A 23,880-nucleotide genomic window follows, 5' to 3' on the forward strand; every position below is an offset into this window, starting at 1 on the left:
TCTTTGTACCACCTCTTTCTGTTTCTTTCTGCCATGCCTGTGCAACAGCACATATGTAACCTGCAGGAAGGACCCCAATACCCTATCAAAATGAAGCCATGACTACTCAACTTCAAGAAACAAACCTGCTTAGCAGTTTGGATTCATTCTGAAAACCAGAGGAAGTAGGGCTCCTTGATTTACTTTTAATAGCATGGGTTGTCATGCCAACCAGGGCTGCTGTTTAAATTAAAGGGGAAAAAGAAATGTTCCTTCCTACACAAACCTTTCGGAGGACTCACAATTAGTCTTTTAAAAAACATGAAAACCAATACACTAGAGAGATGGTAAACATTGTGCTTATATTTAAACCTGTCCGAGTGAGGCCTCATAAACCTGGGATCCTTGTTCAGTCATCGGTGCCCAGGGTCAGGCTGAATAAGGCCTGAAGGAAAGCAAGCTTGGTGTAGGCATGCGCCAAGGCAGCTGATCTTAACCCAGGAGAGGAGACTTTAGCCTTAAGTAAGCACTGCAGAAGAAAGTGATAGAATGATAGCCCATGACAATGCCCCTGGTTTCTGGATGCTAGGAGGCTCTTTAAAGGCTGGGTCTGTACCCAGCTGGAGGACACACCCACCTCCCAGGGACACCAGTGACTTGGTGGAAAGATGAGCTTGCACTCCCAGGAGTGGCTCCCCTCCCCTAGCCTCCTTTCCCCTCCCCTTCTTTTCCTATCCCTGGCCTGTGGAGAGGAGAGAAGGAAATCAAGCCCTGCTCTGTTGCAGGGGTGCTGCTGGTAGTTGAGACAAGAGGAGGAAGGACAGATCCTCTTCTGTCCTAACAGGCTGACGGCTGCCAGCTCTTAGTGCATGTGTACAAAGACTGCATGTGTGCCAAGCACACTCACCTCTCCCAGATCCACTCACAGATCAGTCCTCTGCAAGACCGATGGTGAAGGGTGTCTCTTCCTCTAAGACTAAAGCAGACCCCTGTTCAAAACCCCAGTGGAAAGCTGAGGCCATAAACATAGCAAGTCCTGCTGCATCCTGCTTCTCCTGTGCCCCTGGAAGTATCGTCACAAAGTTACTATCCTGCTTGCTTGATTCCCTGGTGCCCCTCCTTGTACTCTGAGCTTTCACATAAACACTTGTTATGTGAAATTTACGTAAGTTAAAACAAAATTCTCTCCACTCAAATTCCTGAGAAAGTAGAAGGAGCACATGAGAACAAAAATCTAAGGCAAATGGATTCAGGAAAACAGGAATGAAGCAGGAGGTGAGGAAAGCAGGCCATACTGAGCTATGGCCTGGGGCAAAGGGAGAGAGAGCTTCTACTAGGCAGAACAAGGGTCCAGGCCCATCCTCAAGAGGGGTGGAGGGGCTGCTTGGGGGTCTTGAGCTTTCATTGTTCCAGAATGCCATCTGCCATATTTGTTAGAAGATCTGAATCTCAGCAGTCATCACATTTGCCAGGGCCACACCAACTGCTTACATAGAGCAAGAAAAGCCAAGGCCAAGTATCCAAGCCCCCCCAGCACAGGATATGAGGGGTGCTGAGCTCTCTGAGGTGTGCTGAACTTTTAGTGAGGTACAAGGACGGAGGCCACACTGTGTCCATGCTGGACCCATCTTGATTGCAGCCCGGAGACAGAGAACAGCTGATAGCATGCATATGTGTTGAAATGTATTTTTTTAGGCTGGGTGTTTGGCCTAGTGGTAGATGCTTGCCTAGCATGCACGAAGACCCAGGTTTGATTCCTCAGTACCACATACATAGAAAAAGCTGGAAATGGTGCTGAGGCTCAAGTGGTAGAGCACCAGCCCTAGAGAAGGCCAAAAAACAGTGCTCAGGCCCTGAGTTCAAGCCTCAGGACTGGCAAAAAACAAACAACAACAAAAACAAACCAAGCAAACAAAAACTCAGAGCTTGGGCATTGTTCTTAAGCTTATTTGCTCGAGGCTAATGTACAAGTAGGAGTCTGAGCTCTACTTCCCATTCTTGGGACTTAATTCAAAATTAGAGTCTCATGAATATTCTGGATGGCTTTGAACCTTGATCCTCAGATCTCAGCCTCCTGAGTAGTGAGGATTACAGGAATGAGCCACCAGTGCCTGGCTGAAGAAGTGAATTCTATATATTCTCTCAGTTGATTTATATTTTTCTCCTCCTCCTCCTCCTCCTCCTCCTCCTCCTCCTCCTCCTCCTCCTCCTCTTCTTCTTCCTCTTCCTCTTCCTCTTCTTCCTCTTCCTCCTCCTCCTCTTTTTCTTCTTCTTCCTCCTCCTCCTCTTTTTCTTCTTCTTCCTCTTCCTCCTCCTCCTTCGCCACCTCTGCCTCTTCTTCTTCTTCTTCTTCTTCTTCTTCTTCTTCTTCTTCTTCTTCTTCTTCTTCTTCTTCTTCTTCTTCTTCTTCTTCTGCTTTTTTCTATGTATATGGTACCAAGGAATCAAACCCAGGGCTTTGTGCATATTAGGCAGGTACTCTACCACTAAGACATACTCCTGGCCTAGAGTAGAGATAAAGTACAAAATCTAAAAGGCCCCAAGGGATAGAGATAAATCCCCCTTACTTTTGCCCCTACCACATCCCCCAAAGGTCCCTTCCCCACCCTCTCTAGCACCCTAGAGGCAGCGTTTGGCACTGTCTCTATCATTTTAAAGGTGGCTCCTGAGAGCAGACTCTCCAGTGACTTGGGTGTCAGGTCATTTCCACAAGGTGGCGGCTGTATGTGACATCAAGATGAAAGTCATCTGGGTGAAAACAAGCTCCCAGGATTCCTTGCTGGGAGGAGACACATGCCATGGAGCTGCCTGTGTACAGAGTAATGCTGAAAAGGCGGTAGCCAGCCCCCAGAGCCATCCACAAATGACATGAAGCTCACAGCACGGCCTCTGCAGGCTGTCAAGCAAGCTTCTACCCTGTTGGACAAGGGTAGATTTCTACCTGGGGAAAAGCTGTATTGCTACATGAAGGTATGAAAAGACATGGTAGACCACGCCCCACCAGAGGCCTGGGGGTTACGTGGCTTGTCTATAGAGGAAGAAAATACTTGGACTATGAGCAGGAGGCCCTGTGCCCATACCCAACAGGATCAAGCTAGTTGAGAGGAGGAACCCAGAAAAAGCAAGGCACCCAGACAAGGACAATCTGAGCCAACCCCAAGCCTGGACCAGGTCCTAGTAAGCGGGCCATGTGAGCGGGGCATCTGTACACACCACATTATCCTGCCTCATTGTGAAGGGCTTGGTGTTTTTGAAGGCTGAGTAACTGTTGCCCTGTACAGTCACCAAACCAGAGACTAAAAAAAGATGCAAGCCACGCAGGCTCATCTGTTCCCCAGGCTCCTGCCTAATGTGGAGATGAACCCAGGATGGAGGGCGAGGCGAGCTCTGATCTGATTTCACCAATCTGTGACTGTATTTCACTCTCTGTCCTCATGCCCAGAGGCTGTTGCAATGGGAATAAATTTAGAAGGAGAAAGATAAATAACATGGGAAAGTTTATTTTAACAAAATAGGTTGTTTCTTTCACTCTTATTTTTTTTTTTATGTTTGCTGGAGAAAAGATAAAACAATCTCTTTACCAACCAGAAATCTGGCATTCTGGGAAAGAACTTAATGCATAACCACATCTCGGATGAATCTGCTCCTTCTCAAACCATGAAACACAAGGTGTTTCTAGAAGCCAAGGGAGCAAGAAGACAACAGAAGAACCTTACGAGGTCTAGATTCCATGAGCCCCTTTAGCCAAGTAACACATGCTAAACACAGACATTATTTACTTTGACCTGGTCCCTACCAGTCAACCTGACAGTACATGGGCCAGGCAATGTCATCACCAGACTTTGATTATCTTGGATGATGGGAATAGCAATGGAGGAGAAACTGCCTTCCCTCTCCATTCCCAGCCTGGGGTTAAAACTGGCCGTCATTCTACCACTCAGTCATTTAGTCCCGTCACAGAGGAGGACATGAAGGTTATATGACTAGCCCCACATCAACTACCAATGACACAGAGGTGCCTGGACCAGGGAGCTCTTCTCAGAGCCATCCCGCCAACCCTGCCACCTGGAAGTCAAGCAGACTCGGCAGCTGTACCTCAGACAGCATCTCATACTGGCCTCTTCTCCCAAGAGCAATGGTCAGTAAATCGTAGACCACGGATGCACTCTGCAGACTGATGAGGCGGTCGCTCTTGTGCTCTGGTATCCTGCTCAGCACAGCATCTCGATTGGCCTAAGGTGACATGGAAGAGAGAAGCAGAGAGTGAGCTGGTTCACACGCCGGCCATCACTGTGTGGACCTGAGGCCACCAGGACCCTCTTGCCCCTCATGGTTTGCTAAGAGGCCGGAAAGAGGGAGGGAAGGAGGAAGAGAGGGAACAAAGGGCCATGCATTCAAAACCTCCAGAGCACATAGGTGCACATGGTACCTGGTTTGACCTACACTGAAAACCTGGAGGTTGAACTTGTGGCAGGTATTTGGAGAAAGGTCTAGGAGCTTAGGGAAAGCAGGAAGTGCCCGGGCTCTGGTGCACAGCCAGCCCTATGTGAGACACAGCAGGCTCTGGGCGGCCTCTGCATCCCTCAGTTGAGGCTCTGCTATGTCTCACTGGTGATCTAGCTTCTTTCTACTCTACATTAATCAGTGGAGGAGATTCATGTCCCCGCTTCTCCCATTGCCACATGGGACCCTCTATGAGCCCTGCAGAGGTGGGGTGTCCCTTTCCCATGATCACCGGCAGTGCTCAGGTCCCTGTGTGACATCTCCCCTGGAAGAGACCCCAGAGGCCAATCACAAAACAGATGCAGAAGAGAAGACAGGAGAGAGTGATCTGCACTTTACGACAGCACTGCCACAGCCCCATGGCCTAAGCATGGAGATTCATGAGGCACAGCAAGGCTGGCTCATCTCTTCCTCCCAGAAATCGAATGCACTCTACAACAACATGTTTTCATTACTGCTGAAATTTAATTTCACCACAGTGTCTTCCACGTAGACCTCTGTATGAGAGACTCAACAACCAGCTCATTTTCCTTTTTTTCCCTTGGATTTTGACTGCTTCTCTTCCCCCACCCTCACCTAGCTCATTAGGAAAAGTTGCACGTCCATCTGTTTGAGCCCCATAGGCTTGTCTGTGACAGTGGCACATGAGATTTGGGGGTAACTTGCCTCCAGGCTGGTATTTCTTCCTGCCTGACATTCAGAAAGGCCAGGCACATACCTTCCTCCTCGCTAATGAAGCAAAAAGCCTTCTTTCTGTGTGAGTCCAAGGCGTTTGCTTCTAGCCACCCATCAGAACTTACTCACTTTAAAACACTTGGCTCTCTTAAATGTCAAAGTCAACGAGAATATACTAGACAGGCCACTTCCTACAAAGTGAGTCACCTCTTATGGAAATAAGCCTGCTTTTGAAGATTTCATTCTAAGTTTTTCTTTATGCAGTAGCTTTGGAGCCCAATAAAAGGCTCTCTGAAGGAGGGGTGCTGTGTGAACAACCCCCTTTTACTTATTTGTTATACTCAGGCCAATGCCTGAAAGGGAGAAAAACAAAAGAACATGTGTCCTCTTTTTCCCACCAGAGAAAAATGTTTGTATCTTTGGATTAAAAAAGGTGCAATCTAGCTGGCTGTGGTGGTACTTGCCTGTGATCTTAGCCTGGAGGCAAAGATTTAGAGGATCACAGTTTGAGGCCAGTCTGGGCAAAGAAGTTAAAAAGAACCCAATAAGCTGGGTGAAAGGGCACTCGCTTACTCACCTATGGTTCCAGCTATGTCTGATGCCACATAGGATCCTGGTCTGCTGAACTTGGACAAAAGCATGAGACTCTATCTGGAAAAATAACTAAAGTGAAAGGACTGGAGCTATGGCTCACATGGTTGTGTGTCTGCCTAGCAAAGGTAAAGCCCAGCGTTCAAACTTGAATACCATCAACTAACAAACAGTATAGTCTACAACATGAAGCTGATCCACAAGTAATAAGCCTCCTGGAATACTGTCTCCATGGCAGTTGTACAAATACAGTTGATAATCCCTCCGTCCAACACAAAACTAATTCGCTATGCAGTGAGAAAGCAGTAATAAATGATTTCCCGTAGGTGGAGAAATGCATGCTTCTAAGTTGAAGTCAGAACCGCTGAAGAATATAGTTTTCTCAGATCTCTAAAAAACATGGCAATTCCCATGTTGGTTCGAAAGTAAGAATCCAGAAATCCCTGGACAGGAACAGAGCCAGGCTGATAGGAGCAGCTTCTCTAGGGACAACAGCCAGAGAGAGTGGGGTGGCCTGGGCTGGGAAGCCCATCCTACATAGTTCCCCACCATCAACTGCCTTTCGCACCCCCCCCCCCGGCCCCGGCCAGACTGTTCAGCCCAAATTTACTGTCTCAAAGCAATGTCAACTTTGAGTATTACTCATTTCTGTCACTTGTGGGGAGGAGCAGGAGGGTGGGAGGCGCCATCACAAGATCCACACATGAACAGCAGGCTTTCAACAAACCGGAGGACACAGGGTCTGACTGTGGAACACAGTATTTTCCATCAGAATTGTCCAAGTAACCGAAAGTACATGTCAGCATGCTTTCAGAGCCTTCACAAGTAACTGTGAGCTGTGAAGAGTCCACTGTGGGACAAAGGCATGGTGGCCAGGTGGCCCAACACATGTGGGACCCTCCATCAGCATCCCGGTGGTGAAGCAGGTGACACTTGTCCACTTGAAAAACAGTGAACGGATTACCACCAGGTGCCAACATGGCATCCATACGCCACCCGTGTGCCTTCCCTGCAGGTGTCAAGGCACAGTAGAGAATATAAATGCCACTGTCCTGGGGTTACCAGCTGACAGTCAAAGAAAGCTGAGCCAAGGAGTTGCCTGCGTCCTGGACAGGAAGCGAGCCCAATGACGTCAAGGGCACCCAAGTTAAGTGCAATGGTAACTCAAGCAGCCTGGCTCTGGTAATGAGCAAAGCTTAAGTGTTGTTTTTCTGTTTTGTTTTAAGTCCAAGTTTTAATTGGAGGCTACACAGTTGCCCACTCTGACTCCCTGTAGCCTCTGGCTGCACACAGCACTCCTCCTCACACCTCAGATGGGCGGGCAGAGGAGCACCTGGCTCTAGGAGTGCTTTCTCTCCACCTGCTGCCCAGGGGATGAGAGTCTGGGGAGGGAGCAGTGCATGTGCATTTTGCCTGCTCCGGGCCTTGTGTCCTCTATAACAAGGAGGCAAATGGATGGCTGTCCAGTTCTAAAAGGCGGCTGCTCTGTCGCAGGGCTCAGCTCTCAGATGTAACACTTACGTCACCACATCCCCGAGGCTTCAAGCTAGGGCCTACTTAGGGCTATGAAGAGTAGCTCCACAAATAACGAACGATTCCATTTTAGAACTCAAACTCAGTATCCCAGTCAAACCCCCAAGACATGGGCCAAAGGTTTGGCTGAAGCTCCCTCTCAACAGCAGAGCTGGGCAGTTGGTGGCAGCTCGCATGGCCTGAACTCTGTAGGGCTTTGGGAACAGGTGGTGTGTGGAGAGGTGACAGGACCCTGCAGGGTGTTTTATCATGTTCCTGTCACAGAAACCGGAGTTCATGTACCGACCAGTGATTTATCCAGCACCCTGGATGGGGTGGGGGCACGGAAAGGTCACCTCCAGGGCTGCTTTCCCTGGGAAGGGGCCAGTAGGGGCCATGAGCTTACATATACACATAGGAACCAGGACACCTGACAGACACAGAGGGAGAAGCTGAAGGTATCAAAGTGATATCATTAACAATTCAAAAATTAAGAAGCATACTAACTATAACTGCTTTCCTCCCACTTAAGTGGTCCCTCCAGGAAGTAGGCTCTATTTTTACGGTTAGTTATAGAAGTCAGGTAATGAGTATACTTCTTTTGGATAGCAATACCCCTTCCCTCGCTCTCTCTCAGTTTTTCCCCAAAACAGATAAACTTACAAGACAAAAGGCACAGAAAACAAAAATGGTGACAAAGGAGAAAAAAACAAAACCTCATTTCCATTTCTTGAATTTCGTTTTGATAAACATCGTTTTACAAGATCATACGCACATAGCTATTGAGCCTTTGTGATCCTCTCCTAAGAGTATCCTCTGGTCTCACTGTGTGACTGTCCAGAGTCCAGGAAGTATTTCCCCCAGACAAAAAAGCCATCTTTTCTGAGGGTATAGCATAGCAAAAGAGGGGTCCGAGGACAGGAGACAGAACAAGGAAACATATTCCACTTACCATCGATTCGCTAATCAGCAGCAACAACAGGGCTTCTTCAGTGTTTTCTTGAGGACAAAAAATGCTGCATAAAGAAAACTCATTTTGATATACAGCAGTTTCAAAGTAACACAAAATATACAACCACAAGCAGAACAGAATGCTAAAAGCATCTCGATTTTTATAGACTACCCATGAAAAATATGGTCTAATTTGGACACTTGAATTAGTTTGCTATGCTAATCTGTAGAATTAATACATTTTAGACACACATTTTAATGGTAAGCAGAAGGATGAAGTAAACTGTAAAAACAACAAGTTAAAAGCCCAAATAACATATGTACCTATTACAGAGGCAGAAGCTTCTATAGTAGGCAGGAGATCAGGAGTAGAGGTGCTTGAATTTTTGCTCCCACTCAAGAGTGAGTTCATAAACTGCAGTATTTCACTACATGGCCCCTTCTTACCTGCCATCTGGCCTGTCTTTATACTGTCATTCAGAAGAAGTAAGAGACTGAAAGCATTCTAGCAAGTATAAAATTTATCTTATCCTGCAAGCGTTTTGTGCGCTAACTTAACCACGCATTTTATTATGGACCATCATGCAAGAGCCATCTTGTTAATCTATTTTATGGAATTTGGCTGAACTCTAAATTCTTGGATTAAAAGAAAAAGCTTTTAAGCTCAATTCTGCTGAGGATTAGAAAACAATAAAAGCCCAAACACAACCCCAGTGTGTACCTCCTGTATCCTACTCTTGGACTTGCAGCTTTTCCCCCTTTCTTCCTGTTCTAAAGCTCTAGAATCCTTTCAATAGAATTGTGAATCTTATCACCATTTGGGCCAAACTCAACTTTTTTTTTTCCCAGAGAATTCAAAGAGTTTGAAATAAATAAAAATAAACTTAAAAAAATGTCTAACTCCTGCATGTTTTGAAGATGACTAAATAAAGGCTAAATTTACACCTTCCTAGAAATAACATTACAATCATTTAATTGAAGAGATTTCCTTCCTCCAGAAAAGGCAGAAAAAAAAAAAACACAACCACCAACCCCACGTTTACCAAGTAATTATAACTACTTGTTCTCTGTGAAGTGTTGGCCATTTTTATCCTGCATCATAGGCCACTGAGGAGTGGGAGGAAAGCATAGCACTTGGCCCTCTAGAGACAACTCTGACCTGTCACAGGCAAAGGAACCATCTGGAGATGTTTCTGTTGCCACTGGGGGGCTCCAAGGGTGAGGCTGGCCTGGGGGGGCGGGGCAGGATCCAGGCTTTACAGTCACTTCTTGTGGGGGTTAGCAGAGAAAGGAACACTTCTTCCCCTTAAATTATACATAGGATCTAAGGGCTTCAAGTTAAGAGGGCCCCTCTCTCCATGCCCCACTCTGTACATACGAGTTATTATTTCCCGATATCCTGGCTCTGCTTACATACAATGGGGACCTCATAAATAAAGCAGGAACTTTAACCATTTTGCCATGGCTAACCAATCCTGCATTATTCACAATAACTGAAGAGAGCGAGTGAGCGAGAGAGCGAGGGGGGTGGAGGGAGAAAGCTCGTGCTAATTATGACTTAACACTAGCCAATTCCATCCATGGATAATCTCCAGATTTCGTTTGAGCCATGCAGCCTGCTTAAATGCTAGGTTGTGTTATTTTTACCAGAGTTGCTAACAAGCAACGCATTAACTGAGCCTAATGTCACTTCCTGGGCCCTCCCTGCTGTGGTAGGCGATGGACAGGCCCTGGGGAGCACTGTGAAACTCTGGAGCTGGGAGGTAGGAGGAAGAAGAGAGTGGGATGGGGGCAGGGGAGAGAGCTGGAAGACATGCTGGAAAACCCACACACTGTTCTCTCTCGATAATTAATGGATTCTGGAAAACCTACTTCCGGTCATTTCTTCTTTCGTCCTTGCTCATGCAAGTGTAGAACAAAGATGTTCACAACTGTTGGAGCTTTGTCCTCTTTAGGGCCAAGCCTTGGGGGCAGACTTTAGAGTGGCTGGCCCTAGCTCTGGAGAGGGGGAATATGGAGCACTCAAACAAAGGAAATTACATGATGGGCAGGGTGGGGGACAGGAGAAACCAGCAGGCAGAAGGCCAGCTGGCAAGGCCAGCAGGAGGGCGGCCAGTGTGGGGCTGCAGCTGGATTAGGAGTGGAGGGTGGCCTGTACAGCCCCGTGGTGGGAGAGACCACTAAGCCGAATGCTTGCTTTCTTCTGGACACACTTGCCAGCTCAGGGAGTCTTCTGTGTAAAGACCCGAGGACACGGGTGAGGAGCTTCACGTGTGAACAGTGATCATGGCCTGCCAGGGCTTCCAAATAATCTTTCTCATGAATTTTCCTAGATTGGTTAAAAATAAACAACAACAACAACAAAAACTCATACCTCACTATGCAGAAATGGTCACAGGCAAGAAAGCAAGCCAACCTGATCTGCCCACATTCCGTCTCTTCCTATGGGGATGTCTACAGATCAGCTGCACATGGGGGAGTCAAAGGGACTCTTTGTGGGTGCAGGAGAGGCCTGGAGCTTGGCCGCCCCTAGCAAAGTGGATTTTTAAGTGCCAACTGAACTACACGGTCCAGGGAAGGTGGCTTTCCTAATTCTGTGCCTGGCTGGGATGCCACTAGAGAAGCCAACCAGGTAAGAGCCAAGGAGTCCAGGCCAGGAAGGCCTGAAGCCACAGCCGCTGCCACCCCATTGCCTATTAACACACTAAAGAAGAATCCACATCAGCTCCAGAATTATAAGAAGAGGGGAGGACACCAAGGAAGGAATGTAAGCTATACCTGAGAGCGCACCCATCATTAGGGATTAGCTCCGCCTCACCTCAACTCCCATGGGTCAACAGCCCCTCAGGGCTAAGAAGGAGGGGCTCCCTCAGGTCACTCCAGGACTATAGCGCTTCACTCTGAGGAAGGCTTGGGTGAGTATCACAGGGTACATTCCCCGTGCCAGGTTCCTCTGGCCCCAGGGAGGCGACAGGATCTGCACAATGGCCCAAAGGTGGGTCAGGCTCACTAGAGAAGAGGAGACGAATCAATTCTGCCACCAAGTTGTCCTGACCCCAGAACATCTCTCGCCCCGCCACTTTCATCAGTCCTTCATCATTACCAAAATCCTCACCATGGATTCCAGGGTGTCTAGACCCATTCACCTTTTCCTATGCCTGCCGGGGAGCTCAGCTCAATACTTGTTCTCACTAGTGCTTGTCCAGCAAATCTCAACATCTACTTATGGGCCTGGGAGGGTTTCTAATTTCCTGGTTTGCTGTGCCAATTCTCTGATCTAATATGTATTTAATGATCGAAGCCACATCAAATGGCTTTTAATGAGGAAGCATATAATGAAGGAAAAATACACCTGATTGAAATACACACATTTATAAACAGAAACATGTACAAGAGCTCTCATAGCTGCACTATTCCTGTCAGACCCAAATGGATGGGAAATAACTTCACTAATCATCACAAGGAGAAGAAAGGAACACACTGGAAATAGCCATAAGATAGAATTATACACAGCACTAAAAACAAACTACAGCTACATAAAAACAGAAATGAATGACGGATAACAGAAGTTAAATGTAAATATACATATGATTTCATTTATGTAAACTTTTTAAAATTTCGCAGTATTAAAGATAATATAACAGTGACTTATTTATTCACTTGTCTGTATAAATCTAGCATCTTGCTATATTTCCCAAACTAGTCTCAAATTCCTGGGCTTCAGGTGATCTTTCCATCTCAGTTTTCTGAGTGCTGAGACTATAAATGTGGAAAAATAAAACAGACTAATTGCTATACTAAAACAGAGTAGTTTTCAATTAGTTCCTAGGGCTCTGGTAATGTCTACTTCCAGACTGGTATTTTTCATTTGTTTGTTTTCCCCACAGTTTGTATGTACCAATAAAAAGCTTACTCTAAAAGTATCAACCAAAGCAGAAGAAATACTTCACAGAAAGACCCAGAATAAAGGAAAGGAGAGAGACCTATGACAGAGGATCCCTCCCCTCTTTCCATCTAGGAAAGAGACGCTTCATTTTATCTCCTTTCAAAGTTCAAGCCATGGGGTAGAGTTGCCTGTGGTTCGCAGGGAGAGGCTGGAGCTTCTGGCAGAGCTGGCCTTCCAGCTGTTTTTTGTTACAACCAGCATTCTCAACATCCTTGTGGTTTTCTGCAGCTAGAAGGATATGTGCCACCAAAACTTTGCTTCAACTTCCCATAAGACACTAAGCAAAAGAGAAGAAGGACTATTGGCCAAATGAAGCCAGAACCTTATTTCTTTTTGGTCATACTGCTGACTGATGAGCTAAGCCCTGCCTTAGCAATAGGAGAGACCCAAGCCACAAGGCCCAATGGGATCTCAATCACGACTAATACTCCAACTAAGGAGGGCTTTGCACATCCAACATTCAAAGGCAAAAACCTAATGAAGGCATAAGGATTATTGTGGAAATTAATGAAATAGAAAACAGAACCACAAAAGAGAAAACAAAACAAAAGTGAAAGCTCAATACATGGTGAAAGTCAACACATGGACAGCTTTTAGTGAAACTCATCCTCTTTCCCACCCAAAGAGTAAAAAGACCCAAATCTCTAAGGGGGGAAATGTAAGAAGGGATATGGCAACCAATACTGCAGGAAAAACAATAACAACAACAACAGAACACTTGGAAAGATATAGGCTAACAAACCAATGCACTAATGAAGCAGGAAAATGTGTGGTAGATACAGATCACTAAAGTTGATTCAAGGAGAAATAGAGCATATGGGTAGACCTAGGACAAAAGGTTGGATTTGTATTCAAAACCTCTCATAACAAAAAGCCTAGAATGATAGCTTTCTCTTCTTTTCAAAAATAGAAGGAGAATGAATGCTCCTTAAGTTGTTTTATGAATCCAGAATAATTCAGATCCCAATACTAGACAAAGATGTTACTAAAAGCTGGGCAGCAATGGCTCACTACTGTAATCTTACTCAGGAGCTGGAGATCTGAGGATGGTGGTTCATAGCCAGCCAGGGCACCAAGATCCCTGAAATTCTTATCTCCAACTAACCAGCAGAAAACCAGAAGTGGTGCTGTGGTTCAAAGTGGTGGAGCACTAGCTTTGAGCTAAAGAGCTCAGGGACAATACCAAGGCCCAGAATTCAAGCCCTACCACCTCCTCCCCCGCCCCCCACAAAATACTGCCAGACAGAGCCCAAAGATAAAGATAAATAGTGAAAGCCAATCTAGGAATGCAAGGCTGGCTCAACACTTGAAAATCAATGCAACGCACTACATCAGTAGAATAAAGAACAAAAACAACAAGGTCAGCTTAATAGATGCAGACAAAACATTTGATAAAATTCAACATCTATTCCTTATTAAAAGAATACTCAATGAAGAAGGAATAGGAGGAACCATTCTCAATCTAATGAACACCATCTACACGAGTAGACAGCAAAGATCATAATCAACAGTGAAAGACAGGATGCTTTCTTCCTCATAAAAATATTGTTCTGTTATTATAGTGGAGTTCTAGCCAGGTCACTAGGGAAGAAAAATGAAATAAAAAGCACCGGCTTTCAAATGATGATGTAAAACTCCCTCTGTCTACAGATTACTGTACATAGAAAGTTCTAAGAAATTGGAAGTGGTAGTGTGGCTCAAGTGGTAGAGTGATAGTCTTGAGCTGAAGAGCTCCGGGACAGCACCCAAGCCCAGAGTTCAAGCTCCATGACTGACCAAAAAAAGAAAAATACTAAGAAATTAAAACAATGTAAGAACTAATCAATTTAGCAAGGTTTCAGTACATATCAATATTTAGTATACATCAGTATTCAAATCCAACTGTTCTATTACATACTTGAAATAAACAACTTAAAAATGAAATGAAGGGGCCGGGAGTTTGGCCTAGTCGTAGAGTGCTTGCCTAGCATGCGCGAAGACCCGGGTTCGATTCCTTGGTACCACATACTTAGAAAAAGCCAGACGTGGTGCTGAGGCTCAAGTGGTAGAGCTCTAGCCTTAAGAAAAATCCAGGACTGGCAAAGAAAAAAAAAAAAAAAGAAATGAAAACAAGTCCACTGTAGTATCACAAAGAACTGTATGGTGTGGCCTATAACTCAGTGGTAGAGCATCTGTCCAGCATACACAAGGCCATGAGTTCTATTCCAGGAACCATAACACATGAGCAAACAAAAACCTGCACCCATACACAAAAACCTAGGAATAACTTTAACAAAACAAGCATAATCTGAGAACTATATAAATCATTGATGAAAAAAATTAAAGACAACATAAGCAAATGAAAAGACATTTCATGTTTGTGAATAAGAAGACACAATACTGGTAAGATGGTAGTACCACTGTACAGATTCAAAGCAATTCTTACTAAAATTCTATTATTTTCTAGCACAAATAGACAAGCTGATCCTAGGATTCCTGGAATTTCCAGGGGCTGAGAAAAGAGGGTGGGGGTGACAGCTAAGAAGCATGGGTATATTTTGAGAGTAATACAAATGTCCCAAGATTGATTATGATGATATATTCACAACCACAGGGGGTTCCAGTAGCTCTCTCACATAAACCCTGCAACAAGATCTCTGCCATGGGGTTGCACACTTAGAAATGAGTCCTGGTGTAGGAATGTTGTCTTAGAGGTTGTGTTTTCTGGATCTGTGTTTTGCTCTGGAATTCTCCTCACATGGGTGGAAAGCGAATGAGGTCAGGGATATCAAATGAGTGCCAAGGTCCGGCTGGTACACAGAGGGAGCCAGCAGTGTGAGCATTTTTGCCTCTGAGGTCAGCCCATGTTAGGACAGAATTCCAAACAGGTGTCACACTCTGTCGGGAAGATGTAGACCAGATTCCTTCAACATATCTGGCATCTAAAGCAGGAAATAAATCTAGGGTCTGTTTGGAAGATGTAAACATCACTTCAAATCTGAATCTCAAATCTGCTTCTAGCAAGCTCATCATGTGGGCTGAGCACTTATCCAGCGAGGGTTTGGGAAGTGCTGGAACAGATGTTTTGTGACTTAGGTAAAGACGGAGGAGAAAGCACAAGCGTCATTTAAGTGAACTCCTGGTTGAGCAAGGCCAGGGAAAAAGGGGGACGAAAATTAAATTAAAATGAGCCCAGGGGGAAGGTAGGGGTCTGCCTCCTTATCCAAATCCATCCACAAGCACAGGATGACCAAAAAGGTTACCAGGGGGGAGGAATGCCACAGGTCACCTTGAAGAGGATGAAGAGACAGAGGCCTTGAGAAGGCCTTGGAAGTCACACCCAGGCTGAGCTGAGTCAGCCCCTGTGCCCAGCCTCGGCCTCGTACCAGTCAGAGAATACCAGAGAGGGTTCACATTCACTCACAAGCAGAGAGGTGGAAGGACCGCCCAGCTGTGTCCCTGCAGAGGACTTAAAGGCCCCTTGGAGGAAGAGAAGGCTGTCTTACAGCCCTTCCCATCTCTCCTCCTCAGTTCTCCTGTCCTTGAGAAGACAGTGGGTCCCCAGACCATGTTCCTCTCAGGTGATCAAGTCTCAAATTTGAAAATTACAAAATGGGGTTTTAAAGAGACATCGCCTTTTAATAGCTAGAAAATTAATTTATTGTTCTTATATTTAGTTCAGATTACAACGATTCAAAAGAAAAACCCCAAAGAATTTCAGAAGAAAAGAAAAATGTTAGCTTTGGCCCACATAGCTGTCTCACTGCTGTGGCAAAGCCTAAGTTCTAAGAAACAAGAATCCCAAAGACCAACCGTGATCACGGAGCTGGGGGTGGAGCACTGAGAGGAGCAGCTCCAAACCACAGCACCCCACAGGACAGATACCAGCTGGAGGTAAGGACAGTGATGGGGTATGGGGGACCTGTCTGTCTGATGTTCTTTCAGGGGGAAAGCTGCCCCAGGGTTTTCCTTCTTTCCTTCCCACCCCGGCCCATCGAGAACAAGGACTTGCGTACTTCTCTCCTGAGTAGACACGGGCTCTGCGAGGCAGCGTGTAGGTTTTGGTGTTTGCTCCTTTCCGGAGTGGGTCGTCCAGGGGTGACTGGCAGGGGGGGTCCTCCAGGGGGTTCCAGTAGCTCTGCTCACACATACCTCGCAACAAGATCTCTGCCAACTGCCTGGCTATTGTCTGAAACACACAGGAGCAAAGGTATAGCGTGAATCTGATTTATAGAATTCACTCACTAGATATTTACACCACTACTTGTATGAGGTGCTATTCCAAGACTCACAATTAAAAACATTCATTTCCATGATGAAAGATCATGCCAGTTTATGACAAGAGAAAATGCACTATGCAAAGAAAACGCATTATGCTATGATATTTGGACACGTAAGGAGCCACTTTTTAAAATGAGGCTCAAACCCTCCCATGCGGCCTTGTCTCTACTACACCTGCTCGCAGAACATGCTTCATGGCGGGGACAACTAGACTGTGGCTGAACCCTTCCTTTCCACAGTTCTTATAAATAATAGGCGAACTGCTGATATTTTCACCTTGCAAGAGCTACCTACTAAAGCTCAAGCCTGGCAAAGGGCCAGAACGGATGTAGTTGGTACCAGCCCTGAAAAACATCTTCTTATTGGCCCTCTCAGCAACACTAAGGGGGTCCAACAGGGCACTTAAGGGCCTCTTCTCAGAGAAGGCAAAGTGGGGGACTGTGGCTTCTCCCCACACAGCTGTGAAGACCTGAGGACAAAACTAGGTCTTTTCCTCCTAAATTATCACGCGTTAATGAGCTTTCTCAAGCCCTCTGTATGGCCACTGCATAGAGCAGTACCGCAACAATACAGGGGAAAGCAGGAGAGGATGCATACTAGCAAGCATTCTCTTCATAATTTCTAGGGACAAAGATGAGACTGAAACAAATGCCTCGGAAAGCAGAAGGCCTGCACTCAGAGTAGTCCTGGCCATTCTTGATCAGCCAGATATATACAACAGACCTTCAGCCTGCAAGTTTTCTGCGAGAGGCATGAATTCTCTGACGATACAAAGAATGTTGATCTTTCTGGAGACTGAGCCTTTCTGAATATATATGTTCAGAAGAGAAGTTTGCTATGCTTTCATCCATGTAAAATCTCTTAGAGCTCCCCAAGGAAATTTAAATGCAAGCAAATCACTAGTTTGGTGGCTTCTGATAACCAGTGAGTAAAGGCAAATTTTCCCGATTATTCCCATGCAGGACCCGCTGCCTTTCAATGTCTATAAAAATGTGAAATTGAATGCACTCTGATCATCCCCGGCTGAGCCATCTGTAAAGCTCTCATAAGAACACAATTTTCAGAACCTCAACAGTTCCTGAGCTGTTTTTTAAGCCTTCCATTACGGTTTCATTCTGATCTCATTGCAGCCACAGAAGCTAATGACTTCTGCTAGAAATTCCAACTTCCAGGAGCACTCTTCACTCAGCACAGTAGAGGAATAAATACTAAAGAAGGGGAAAAATGGAGAAGGAATTTCTTCATTTTTGGATATACTGCTACATTGGGATGCTAACAATATAAAATAACTTCTCCTCCTCCTCCTCTTCCTCCTTCTTCATCTATTATTATCACTTTCTGCTTGTCCACTATGAGACCACTTTAAGGTGTACAAATGGCATTTAGTCCACTCACAATATTGTGCAACCACTGCCACTATCCAGTTCCAGAACATTTTCACCACCCCAAAAGGAAACCCTACACCCTTTAAGCAACCACTTCTCATTTTCCCTTCCTCCCAGGACCTGAGAACAACTCAAAGGCCTCTGCCTCTATGGATTTGCTCGTTTAGAACATTCCACAGAGACAGAATTATGGCTCTTTTTGTGAGTGGCCTCCAGGTGTAATGCAGTGTTTTCAAGGTTCATCCATGCAGTGTATCAGTACCTCACCCCCATTGTGGCTGAATGGCATTCTGTTTCATGGATCCATCACACTTGGTTTATACATTCTTCAGCTCAGAGACATTTGGGGTGCTCCTTCCCTTTGGCTGTCACAAACATTCATGTACGCTTTAGTGTGGGAACACCTGTTTTCAATTCTTTGGTACTTATATCTAGCAATGGAATTGCTGTGAATGTGTTTGTAAATCTTTTTCTATGATCTCACAGCAAATTGAGTTTATAAAACAGTTTTGCCATCTCATAAGAATAACACAACTTCACAAGTATTAGCTAATCTAAAGAGAATCATATAGTTATTGATCAAGACAGATGAAACCGTCACATGAATGGCATCAGCTGGAGAAAAGCTTTCTGACATCTGGTAAAAATGCAAACAGCAGCAAAAGGCCCAGAAAGAGCTTCTTGACCCAGAAAATGCAGAAACTCCAGAAATCTTCTTTTCCAGGTGTGCTTCCAGCCTCTCCCCCCACCACACACACACTGGAATTTCTGAGATCAAGGTCCAGAATATGGCTTTCTTTGTTCAAAGCTCCTCAGACTAAGGACACTGGCCTAGCATATGCCAGGCCCTAGCTTCCATTCCTGGCATCACAAAAACCATAGCTCCTCAGCCAATTCTGATGCATACCTTTAGTTAAGCACTCAAGGGATTAGAAAGGGTTTAACTTAGGTCACTTGAAGATCATCAGCTGAGACCACAGTGAGGCCATAAAGTGGACCATTTCTCCCTCGTGTGGATGTGTCAGGTCATGCCTCCAAATCCAGAGTCAGCTCTAAGCTACCACATACTGTTTGTTTGTTTGTTTGTTTCTTTTCTGGTGCTGAGACTAAATCTAGGCCTTGCATGTGCAGACAAGTGTTCCCCCGGTGAGCCAGCTCTTGTCATTCACTCACTCATTCTTTTTTTTTTTTTTTTTGTCAGCTCCAGGGCCTGAGCACTGTCCTTGAGCTTTCTCAAGGCTAAAGCTCTACCAGATGAGCCACAGCACCACTTCTGGCCTTTTCTGTGTATGTGGTGTCAAGGAATTGCCCAGGTCTTTGTGCATGCTGGGCAAGCACTCTACCACTAGGTCATGCTCCCTGCCCATTGTCCCTCATTCTTTAGAAGTATCTTCCTTTGCCTTCTCAGAAAAACTAACTTTCAATCCTACCTCAGACACGCTGAATGGTTAAAATATGTTGATTTGAAAACAACACATCTCAGACAATAGTGGAAGACACTCTCTAGTTCAGGAGCATAACTGAAATAAGCAGCAGGCAGATGCCCACGGTGGGTTCAGAATGCTTGTATTTCTTGTTTTTTTGTTGTTTTTTTTTTTTGCCAGTCCTGGGCTTGAGCTCAAGACCTGAGCACAAGACTAGCACTCTACCACTTGAGCCTCAGTACCATTTCTGGCTTTTTTCTATGTATGTGGTACCAAGGAATTGAACCCAGGTCTTCGTGCATGTTAGGCAAGCACTCTACCACTAGGCCAAACTCCTGGCACCAGAATGCTTGTATTTCTTAGTGGGGAAACTCATTCAGCTTCACACTAATATGTGAGTATATATAAATATACATGTACAGATATAAGCCAACAATACAAATGCATGCTCTATACAGAAGCCATTTTGAAAGACTGGCCTTTGAATAGGCTTTTAAAGGAACTAAGGAAATAATGTAATCAGTTATTTTTGTTGTGTTTAAAGATCTTGGAGAAAGTCAAGATCTGACCACTGAGGAGCTCTATGGGATGCTGGGAATAAGTCAATTTGAAGAAAAGATATCTGGCAATCATTGTCCTCCATATATTTCCAGGTTCTTTGTCATCAGTCATGCTAGAAATTAAAATTCCATCAATATATAAATATTAAAGAACAAGTAAGTTCTTGGAGACGGGGATGATGACAGTGGAAAACGTGTGTGGCTGTGTGTAAGTACGACATTGCTCTTCTTATCCTAGCCACTTGCTCCATAGAAAGTCACATTCTACCACCCTAAATACCTGGAAGTGCCCAAATGAAGCTCTAGTTTCAGTTCTCATGGCATGGGTCTCAGCCTGGCCCAGCTACATACTCCCCCACAATGCTTCACAAATTGGAATAAATGGAGGGCAATTCCATGTATGACCAAAAGCAAAAGAAACTACAACCGTATACAGGGTTGCTAGATCATGATGTGTGGCTTTTGTTTCACTTCTAATAAGCATCAGATCTGTACCCAAACACCTAAAGGCCACTCTGTAGGATAAGCTATTCAGGTAATTGATGAGCTTCTCCATAGAAAAATAAATAAAAAAGAAAGCAAATTCTAGTAGACAGGAGAATCTCTTTTAGAGTATTGGCACCAGTATGATGATGTGAACAACTAGTACCTGAGGATCACATGCCCTTGTTCTCTGTGGTTTAGGTATGAGTCGCATGTGAACACATGACCCAGGTATCTAGGTGGGCCTGCATTCTGCCTGCTTGGAGGGATGTAGTCATTCTATCTCAAGTCAGCACCGCCAACACAAGAAGCTCAACATCACTGGCCACCAGGGAAACACAAGCCCACACCACAGGAGAGAGCACCATGTACTCACTTGAAAGGCCGCTTCCCTTCCCTGCCCCCCCCAGAAAAAACCATAAAACCCAGCAAATGTTAGTTAGGATAGAGGAGGAACCGGAACCCTCATTACTGCTGGGACAGTGACATGGTGTAGTCGCTTCGGGAAACAAAGTGGCAGCGTTAACCATAAAGCTACCATAGAGGCCCTTATTTCTGCTCCCAGGTATGTAGCTAAGAAAAAAGAATGCATATATCCGTCCAAAAACATACATAAATGTCCACAGCAAGATCATTAGTAATGTCCTGAGTGTAACAACCCACATGCTCATCAAATGATAAATATATGAATAAAATGTGGTATATCTACACAATAGAAAGTTATTTGACAATAAAAAGAAAAGATAAATTAAATGACCACATGGAAGAATCATGAACATAATATGCTAAGCAATGGGGAGCCAGTCACAAGCGATCCCATACTGTTAGTTCCATTGCCATAGAATCAAAATAGCTCATCTTCTTAGAAGTAGGAAGCACATTAATGACTGCCAGGGGCTGGAGACAGGGAAGAGTAGAAACCGACTACTAATGAGTACAGAGTTTCTTTTGCAAATGATTAAAATTGTCTCTAAATATTAGTGATAGCTGAATAACTGTAAATTTGCTTTTAAAAACACACTGAAATGTACACTTTAAATGAGTAAACAACTATTTACATCTACTGTGTATCGAGATATCTATATCTACATAAATGTAACAATATACATGAGTCCATGGTTCAGGAGGCTCTGGTGGCTGCAGCCAGTGATCAGTCACACTTACCATTCGCAGGTTTTGGGTTGTTCTTGTTTCTACTGCTCTGAGAATCTCTCTAAATCTCCCGACTCCTCTTGTCAAGTTCCTGTGTGCACACAGAATTTGATTGGGTTTCCATCTGGTGTGTGCTAATACTCAATATTTTATACACATACTTCAATGCATTTTGTCTACATGAAAGCTGTTGGATAGATTTTAAGCAAACAATTATTCTGCACATGTCTATCAATCTTTGATCAGCTGAAAATTTTTACTTAAGATGGATGAACTTTTTTTTCTTTTAATGCTGTAATTAGGGCTTGACCTCAGGGTCTGAGAGCGGTCCCTGTGCTTTTTCACAAAAAGCTTCTACTCTACTACTTGAGCCACAGTTCTACTTCTGGCTTTTTGCTGGTTAATTGAAGATAAGTCTCATGGATTCTACTGCCTGGGCTGGCTTTGAACTATAATCCTCAGATCTCCGCTCCTGAGTAGTTAGGTTTATAGCCATGAGTCATCAGTGCCTAACAGATTGATATCCCAATCAAATATCCCCAAGGAACTGAAAATCTGTAAGTCAGTTCCTAGGCAAAATAAAATAAAATAAATCAAGCTATCTTACAAGGTCTATTTTCAACCTTACCCTGGCTCTCCCAGAGTACACTGGAATCTATATTTTCATTTGAAGGGAAAAAGGTAGTAGAGGGCAGAAAACAGAGGGCATTGTGAGACACTGTGGCACTTAGTAAGGCTTGTTGCAAATTCATGGGCAGGAGAAGGAAGCACGTATGGAAAGTGAAGGCTCTAGCAAGCCACTCCTCAGTATCTTTTCTGAATATAAATCTCACCCTGTAATATCATCAGCCCAGCCCTCTCCCAACCCCACACTGAGAAAAAGAAGCTAAGGATCAAAGGCGCTTGAGGAGAGCAAGTGTGTGGTGCCTGGGGCCTGGGGCTTTCCACATGTGTTCCACTGCCCACACACCCCATGCAGACCAGTCAGGTCATATGTTTCATGCAGAGACTGATGGTTCTCTTAGTAGCAATCAGGTCAATCTATGCAGGCCCCACTTGTCTTGTGAACGCTGAGCCCAGCATCTGCAGATGGGAGCTCCTGCAGCCCGCTGCTTTACATTGAGCACTGTTCCCACCTATGAAATAACTTGGTAATATTTAAAACATGCTCATTAGAACACGTTCCATCCTCCCCACAAGCTACAGAATGGTCAGCTGGCACAAACCTGTCAGCCAACCTGTGCAGGCAGTGCCAGATGCTCTAGGTATTTGGCTCTCTTCCTGGCTGACATTTTAAATCACATAAAAGTATTAAATCAAAATGTGGGTTCTTAAGTACTCACGAGGGCTATTAATTCTCATCTTATACCTACCTGACTTCTCAGAGCGCCCATTTGCAGCAATGGCCCAGAACTTTAAGCTAATGGCTGACTGGCACTGCTACGTAAATATTCCCATATGTATTCCTCTTGCCCATACTCTTCAAATGATGCAGATCAGAAGCTTTATGGTGGCATGAAAAGAAGAGCCTGGGCTCAGGACTCTAGGCAGCACTAAAGAAGTCTAACCAAGATGTGAATAAGAATTAGGTAACAGGCCCAGGGACATATAATCTCTTCTGTTTTTTTCTTGGTTTGTTTTTAGGGGATCCAGGCTCACAGGCAAAGTACATTTGCTCTGGGCTGAAACTCAGCCCTCTTAAGTAACAAAGGAAGGAAATAGCTACAGCTAAAAAAGGGGTAGGAATGGCTCTGCTGGCTTATTTTATGCCAGAATCACCGATGAAGCGCCCACTGTGGACCATATGAGGTCAGCGAATGTCAGTGGAGACCTGGAGATCCTGGTAGAAGTTAGCCTTGAATACACAGCATCAAAGCTGAGCAGTATAACTCAGGAAGGTCACAGATAGGAACTGGTCCTTCAATGTCTTCCATGCCCTTCCTGCAGGTTAAGCTATTTATACAGTTACAGAAGCACTGAATTTTCTAGCTTTAAATGACCCAACACTATTGAGCTCAAACAGAAGGAGCTACCTTCAAAGCCTGGTAAGAAAGCAAGCTGAGAGCTTTCCACCGGGTTCTCCCACCTTCTTGAATCAATGAAATATAAGCTCTAAACAGCAGATGTAACTGGCGGGGCACTAATGGCTCACACCTATAATCATAGCTGCTCAGGAGACTGAGATCTAAGGATTATGGTTCGAAGCCAGAACTGGCAGGAAAGTCTGTGAGACTCTTATCTCCAATTAACTACTAAAAACTGAAAGTGACACTGTGGCTCAAAGTGTTGGAGCACTAGCTTTGGGCAAAAGAGCTCAGGGACAGTGCTCAGTACTTGAGTTCAAGACCCACTGCTGACAAAAAGAAAAAGAGATGTAACTGGAGGAAAGAAAAAAATTTGAATGCAAGAGTCTAGATCCGTATTTTGTGATATTAACATGCAAATTCTTATACACATAT

The 23,880-nt window shown here is 44.8% G+C and overlaps 1 protein-coding gene across 5 annotated transcripts in view; it reads right to left on the reverse strand.

Annotated features, from left to right (window-relative positions):
• Ttc7b (tetratricopeptide repeat domain 7B) overlaps positions 1-23,880 on the reverse strand; it is a 188,645-nt gene that overhangs the window by 89,788 nt on the left and 74,977 nt on the right. For all 5 annotated transcript variants that reach the window (XM_090344701.1, XM_090344704.1, XM_090344699.1 and 2 more), the window contains 4 exons: positions 21,434-21,512; positions 16,153-16,325; positions 8,213-8,276; positions 4,075-4,212 (listed from right to left, as the gene is read on the reverse strand). In XM_090344701.1, the coding sequence (XP_090200827.1) occupies positions 4,075-4,212; positions 8,213-8,276; positions 16,153-16,325; positions 21,434-21,512 (454 nt within the window). The remainder of the gene's footprint in view (positions 1-4,074; positions 4,213-8,212; positions 8,277-16,152; positions 16,326-21,433; positions 21,513-23,880) is intronic.

This window comes from Megascapheus bottae, chromosome 14 (genome assembly GCF_031878675.1).
Source record: "Megascapheus bottae isolate mThoBot1 chromosome 14, mThoBot2.hap1, whole genome shotgun sequence".
Lineage (NCBI taxonomy): Eukaryota > Metazoa > Chordata > Mammalia > Rodentia > Geomyidae > Megascapheus > Megascapheus bottae.